This window comes from Phaethon lepturus, unplaced genomic scaffold, assembly GCF_000687285.1.
Source record: "Phaethon lepturus isolate BGI_N335 unplaced genomic scaffold, ASM68728v1 scaffold20750, whole genome shotgun sequence".
Classification (NCBI taxonomy): Eukaryota; Metazoa; Chordata; class Aves; order Phaethontiformes; family Phaethontidae; genus Phaethon; species Phaethon lepturus.
The window spans coordinates 55,147-62,270 of record NW_010512831.1 but is presented as its reverse complement, the minus strand read 5'-3'; the positions used below and the strand labels follow the sequence as shown (position 1 = coordinate 62,270).

General features: G+C 35.7%; 1 protein-coding gene across 1 annotated transcript; it reads left to right on the top strand.

Moving 5' to 3' along the window:
• Nucleotides 1-1,928: 1,928 nt before the first annotated feature.
• Nucleotides 1,929-6,713, top strand: C1GALT1 (core 1 synthase, glycoprotein-N-acetylgalactosamine 3-beta-galactosyltransferase 1). The gene is made up of 3 exons (XM_010288438.1): nucleotides 1,929-2,164; nucleotides 3,863-4,530; nucleotides 6,504-6,713. The coding sequence occupies exons 1-3, from the start codon at nucleotides 1,942-1,944 to the stop codon at nucleotides 6,711-6,713; spliced, it is 1,101 nt and encodes a 366-aa protein (XP_010286740.1). The 5' UTR covers nucleotides 1,929-1,941.
• Nucleotides 6,714-7,124: the final 411 nt, after the last annotated feature.

Here is a 7,124-nt window from a genome sequence, read left to right as displayed (position 1 = left end):
CCTTTAATATGCTGAAGGAAGGCATTGCCTTATTCTGGCCCTCTCCCTTTGCATATTGCAAATTTTGAGGGGACTTTGTGGTGACAGGTGGGGAAAATGAAAACAAAAAAGTAATAATTTTGGTACAGTGGATACTTTTCAGTGTCATAGGCTGTTTGTGCATGTAGGATTTTCATTAAATGTTTTGGGTTTGTTTTTTGGTTGGTTTTTTTTGGTTTTTTGGAAGGCACCTGATCTGAGTCCTCATGTTTTCTTCCCATGTTAGTGGCATGTAAGGCAATAGAAATAAAGCTGGAGACCAAGTAATTTTTTTCAAGGCTTGGGTCACAAACGATAATACAGTCAATTTTATACTTTAAGATGTGATGTTTAAAGGCAATGGTTAGTCTGCACCAAGATGTAGTACTGAATTGAGGGAAGACAATGTATGATTAAAAAATTGTATAATTTGCTTTTTTATATTAAAGAACTACAGCTCCTTATCAGCCACAGTTATAATTATGTGAAGTTGATAAAACCTTTAAGTTTCTTGATTTTTATTTTGTGCTTCAAATTGTGTTTCCTGTTTTATTTCATTTTTCTAACAGTGTGGAAAGAAAAGCATATAACATGCAGCTTGCTTGGGGACAGTCTTTTTCCAATAGACTCTGCACAGCCAATGAGAGAAGTGGGCACAGGCTAAATGAATTGATTTGGTGGCTGCAGTTCTGATCTGATCGATGTTTTTCATCAATGCTCTGTACATTCCATAATTTTCTTTTTTTGGCTCCCTATCCAAATAAATTGGGTTCTGCCCATTGACATTAAGAACGATCCTAATGGAGGGAACATCATCAACTTGTTTGTAAGGCTTTGGCTTGAATCCATTATGTATTTAACAGTCAATGTTTTTGTAGATTCGTCATGAATTATTAGAAAATATCTCAACCCTTTGCAAAGATGAAAAGGCCCCAGGCCTCAACAGCCTGAAGTTTGTTTGCAGGTGTTTAATACATAGAAACTCACACTTGTTTTGGATGTATAAAGTTCATTTTGTGCAGATGTAGATGCTGGCTTTGTTTAATTTTCTGAAAATGATCATCCCAGTCCTTTAGTTTTTGAGAAGCAAGGGTGTGGCTGAAGTGAAGGGGTTTTTTACTACTGGATTACAAGGTTTTTGATGGGTAGAAGAGGCCTTGAGGCTGATGCATTTTTTTCTTTTCCTCCAAACGCCTTTTAAAAATAGGTGTTTCTGTATGAAAATTCAGATGTTGTCTTACTCTTTCTTCTGAAAGTCTATCCTCAGTACTTCTTAAAACTGGAAGGAAAACTGCCCTACTTTGAGAGTAGGTTTGCTTTTGTAACTCTTCAAAAATCTGCTTGTATTTGACATCTGTTAAAGAGTTCCTGTAATATACTTACTGCTGGAGTTTAAGTATGTCTCATGACCTTATTGTATCTTGACCTATGGATTGCCTCTGATCGTCATCTTTCAGCTTTGTAAAAGACTTAGGTATTCCATTTTAAAATGCAGATTTCATGGGATATAAAGAATAAAGACGTGAACATATACTACAATTTTATAATTAAGATATTGCACTTTGAAAGTATACATTCTTGTATAAATATTGTATAAATATGATGAATGGTTTTTTGTATTTACAGTCACTATTGTGATTTATGACTGTCTTTTATAATTTTAAGCTAAAGAATATATGGTAGGCCTTTCGCACTAAATTTATCAATGGTTGTACAATTTTATATGAATATTTGCATTGCTTTTATACTTAAACTTCCATGCAAGCCCAGGGGAGCTGATTCTGAGCTGGAATTGGCATCTCTACTTCCAGATATTTAGTCTTTGATTTCTTCGTATGGTTTTGTATTCGATTTCTGTGTTAAGCAGCTTATTAAGCTTAATGTATTTTTCGTTTGTTTTTGACAGTGTATTATCTTCAGGAGATGGCCTCTTCTAAGTCTTTGATGAACCTTCTGACCTTCACTTTTGGATCAGCAATAGGATTTTTCATATGCTATCTTCTGTTTAGCATTATACTAGAAGAACAGGTTAAGATCCAGCCTCATATCCTTCACAATGATCCACACGGTCAACACTCAGCAGATACTGATAACAATCAGCTGCAAGGACAAATGAATTTCAATGCAGACTCTGGACAACATAAAGGTATTTTGTTACAACTGGCTAATTATATAATATGCCCCCATTTTCATGTGTTGCAAAATGTTGCTTTCTTCACTGCCAATGAAGAAGATTCATACAATTCATTTGTATGAATCCTTTCCTTTTACTTTCCCCACGTTCAGTTTAGATGTGAATAACTTTGTTCTCCTGAGGTCTACTGAATGGTGGTTTTCTTTGTTTACATTTTTATTACAGTAGTGATTTTCTTTCCTGGAGCCCAGCTGTTTGTCCAACTTCTGTCTGCAGACTTGTTTGGAGCCAGAACTTCTCAAATGAACTATTGACATCAAATGATGGCTTTGCTAAGCAGATATATTTGCTAGCATTGTAGCTGCTGAGTTGCTTTTTAGCTTTAAGAAGCTAATTTTGAACCACTTCTAACCTTTTATGTGCCCTCAGACAAAGCTAAAAAAAAAAAAAAAAATTAACTTTTTCGCAAGGGAGGGTGGGGCACAGGAGATCACTGTGGGCATTGTTTGCCAAGCTGATCATGCAGCAGTCCAAACACGGATGGCTCTTCGCAGTCAAAACTAGAGAAATTCTTTTGCACTCTGATTTAGTTATTTATTATTTTTTCTCTCAAAGAAGGTAGACTCTTCTGATATTTCAGGCATACTTTTACATTTGGCACATCTCATTAAATGAGTTCATTCTAAATCCTAAATATAGATAGTGTTCAAGTTGGGACAGTTTGGATGAGAAAAAATGCACTATAGTGCCTTTGCTGAAGAAGATGTTGATAAGTAATTTGCTATTTAAACAGAAAACTTTGTAAGACAAATTTGTGAGTGTTTTACATGTAATTGTAGAAAATTGTTACAAAGTAATCTGATCTGTTATTGCATAAAGTGTAAGCAGGAATATTTTAGGAGCAGTTATGCAGATGTCTCCATCGAATGTTCTTTTACATGAGTTAAAATCACTCTGTATATATCAAGTGCAAATGTTTCTTTGAGGGAAATAAATGCTTGGAAGACCATGTATTACACACTTCAAATAACTGTCTATTTATTCTGTTGGATTGTCTTTAAATAAAAATGTTTTAGCACAACAATAATACTAGTTTCATAGTATCCTAACTTATTTCATCTGATTTTTTACAAATAAGGTTTAGCTTGATTTGGTGATAAATTCTTTCTTTTTGGCTTACTGTCTGCTTTTTTCTTCCAAAGTATGTTGCTGGTTTAGAAATATTTGTTAGGTTTTGTTAGTTAACATGAATATATGTAACAGAGTTTATTAGCTTTTTGACCTTTCTGTGTTGTGATCATTAAGTTGTGTTCATTGTGAATGGCAAAAATATTCAGCTTTTTAATTTTCATTAGTCCTCTGACACCATGAAGAGGTTGCCTCCTCCAAACAGATTTATATGCAAATCAAGGTTTTCTAAAGCCATAGTGAACAGATACCCATTTTGGTATGGCTTTTATGCTCTCCTTTATCCCGTGAAGTTGAAGTAGCTTTAAGAATTTTAGTTGCTTGGTTTTGGGAGTCTTGTTTGTTTTCTTCCTAAAGCTAACATTAATTTCATAATTTCGTTCGGTACATTTGGAAGCAAACTCTTCTTCTCTCTCTGCATGTCTTTTCTGATCTAGAAACAGAATGTCTGGGGGGAGTTTGCTCTTATGTTTGTTTTGCAATCAAGTCTAATATTGTTTTGGAACTTCACTTTTTTTTTAGATGAGAATAAAGATATTGCGGAGGGACTGTATCAGAAGGTGAAAATACTATGTTGGGTCATGACTGGACCTCAAAATCTAGAAAAGAAAGCCAAGCATGTTAAGGCCACTTGGGCCCAACGTTGTAATAAAATACTTTTTATGAGCTCTGAGGAAAATAAAGACTTCCCAACTGTGGGCCTGGAAACCAAAGAAGGCAGGGACCAACTGTACTGGAAGACTATTAAAGCTTTTCAGTATGTATATGAGCATTATTTTGATGATGCAGATTGGTTTATGAAAGCGGATGATGATACATATGTTATATTGGACAATTTGAGATGGCTTCTTTCAAAATACAATCCTGAACAACCAATATATTTTGGAAGAAGGTTTAAGCCTTATGTGAAACAAGGCTACATGAGTGGTGGAGCGGGTTATGTTCTAAGCAAAGAAGCTCTGAAGAGATTTGTTACTGCATTTAAAACAAACAAATGCTCTCACAGTTCCTCTATCGAAGACCTAGCACTAGGAAAATGTATGGAGATCATTAATGTGGAAGCAGGAGATTCTAGGGATACAAGTGGTAGAGAAACCTTTCATCCCTTCGTTCCAGAACATCACTTAATCAGAGGATACCTACCAAAAACATTCTGGTACTGGAATTATAATTATTATCCTGCTGTAGAGGTAAGCCCTTAGGAACCTGGTACCCATTTTATGAAGTACATCATATGATGTGTGTGGATGTGTATGATGTGTGAATTAGTAGCTTAATAGCAGCTCAGTATATTTTAGAAAAGATTTTATTGCAATCCTGTGATATATCTGTGTGTAGATGTGTTAAATACACTACTCAACTAAAAGTTGATGCTAAGAACTTAACATTCCAGCAGAGCTAGTGAATCCTAAATTATTATTGCTGTTTTGCTATGTTCTGCGGACAGCAAAAAATGATGAAACCTTTTTGACGTGTTTGTCTAGTGTCACTGCTACTGCCTTCCTTGCAAAGTTATTGTTCTGTCTTGTTCCCTTGTATCTCACACGCAGTGTCTATAGCTTCTCTTCCAGCCACCCAGATCCCAGGGTGCAGTGAGAAGTGAGACCAGCGTGGTTCATTCCAAGCTTTGTATAAAACCTGTAAAAATAGGACTAATTTTGAGACTTGCTCATGATTGTGGTTAGTTAAAATTGACTCAGAGATTCCCAAGTTACTGTAGGGGGTAATTGTGTGTGTGACTGTACTGCTTGCTAGTCTTTTTGCCTTCAAGTGGAGATGTGCTGCTGATAACTGTGTGCGGTCTTACCTGGCTCGAATGCTGGTAGCTGCCCCACCCTCACTTTTTTATTGAAGGTTGTTAAAATGTACATGTAAGCGAATTCTATTGAAAAGGTTACAGAAGAATGAACATTGCTTAGAAGTGAAATAAAACCATGATTCATGACTGCTTTTTTAGGATTATAATCTCAGTTTTAAAGGTATTCTTTTTCATCAAGCTTTGAGATCAGTATAAGTGGCCAAAATCAAGGATAGGATGTGGGTTTTTTTACACCATAAAGCTGGAAAAAAAAAGTCTAGTTCTTCAGTAGACTTTTTTTATTGTAAAGTATGTATTTTTATACTTGTATTCAGCGGCTAGAGCATTTCTGTAGCTTAAAACAGTTACAATACTGTATTTAGCATGTCAGGATGCAGCAGCTTTAGCTGTGGTCGCAGTTCACGGGTGGCTGAGCTGTGGACAGTTACATGTGTAACTGAAGCAGTGGGTGTAGGGATCCATAATGGAAATTGCGTATTTGATCCTGTCCTATCATATTTGTGTTTGGGTAGAGACTGCTTTATCTGGTATCAAAAACAAGCTATATTGATCAAAGTAAGTATTGAAAGAGTAACAATTATATAACAATTGTTCTCTTCAATGTCTTTAAATATTTAATCTTAGTTCCAATTAGAGTTGGAATATTAACAGCTCTGCAATCAAGTCTGATGGAAAAAAAACCAAAACCATCTTCCAGAAAAGCATTCTCAAAGCTGAATTTCCGCTAGAAACTACAAGTTGTAACAAATATGTTAACAATGATCTTTTAGCTCTTAAAAATGTTTAATAATGTCAATGGAATTAATAAAACTTTTAAAAAAGTTCCAAAACTATTTGTTACAGCTTTCTGTAGGTAGGAAGTTAGATACTGACAATTTTGCCAACCTATAATGTGTGAACACACACAGAGGTGCGTGTGCATGCACACATTTGGCTTATATACTCTGGATGGGTGCTGTCATGAATAATATGTATGTATTGCTTCATATAGAAATGCAATGTATTTAGATCTACTTGCTGCTTCTCGGTTTTGTTTAAACACCAACATAAAAAAAGAAGCATGGAAGAGCATAAACCCTCTGACCTTCATGAGGGCAGTTAGTTTTTTAAGTGGCTTGATTACAGAAGCAAAATACTTTGTCCAGCTTTATTTTGGAAAGATGCTTTGGTGGATATGTCTGATACATTTTGCTTGCCTAACATTAAGTTTTGAAGTATATGAATGACTGATGATAGTGAATTTCTCACCATGAAGTCAAGTATGTGTTTGAATTCTTCCTGGATCTTTAATCCAGGGCATGCTTTGCAATTCTCGCTGATAATTTTTACTTGTTTGTATTTCAGGGTCCTGGATGCTGCTCTGATCTAGCAGTTTCATTCCACTACGTTGATTCCGTGACTATGTATCATTTGGAATATTTGATTTATCATCTCCGTCCCTATGGGTATTTGTATCGGTACAATCCAGATTCAGCAAAGAATCCAGAAGAGCAGAGCAAGAATGAAGCACTGGAGGATAATCAAAAGCTAAAGCAAAAACTTTCTGAGAATTAATTGGACTTTGAAGAAAACTAAAAAAAGCTAGTACAATGAGTGAGAGTCTCCTGAAACTCCTGCATGAAGCTTGTGGACTAAAATTACTCCTGGTGATTCTTATTTCAGAAATCATGTTGGCAGAACTTCCTGTCACTGTCTGTACAGCAGAGTCCGGTGGCTGCCTCTGACTGTTTGGGATAGTGTGACCTTGCAGCCCTGCTCACAAAGATTCGGGGCCCTAAAGCTGTGAAATAGGAGGTTGTTCTGGTACACTAATATCTGGAAGAATTTGTATAAAAACCATAGTGGACGGGTTCAAAGATAAACAAAGTATTTCTGTTCCTTTTTCTGTTCTCCTCTATTTCCTTCCAGATGTTCTGTTAGGTCAGTTCTAATATTAGAAATTGGATGCTGCACAGTCATATACTT

Coding starts and splice junctions, on each gene's coding strand:
- C1GALT1 (XM_010288438.1), top strand. CDS start 1,942: ATGGCCTCTTCTAAGTCTTTGATGAACCTTCTGACCTTCACTTTTGGA. Junction 2,165..3,862: donor AGACTCTGGACAACATAAAG/GTATTTTGTTAC, acceptor CTTTTTTTTTAG/ATGAGAATAAAGATATTGCG. Junction 4,531..6,503: donor ATTATTATCCTGCTGTAGAG/GTAAGCCCTTAG, acceptor TTTGTATTTCAG/GGTCCTGGATGCTGCTCTGA.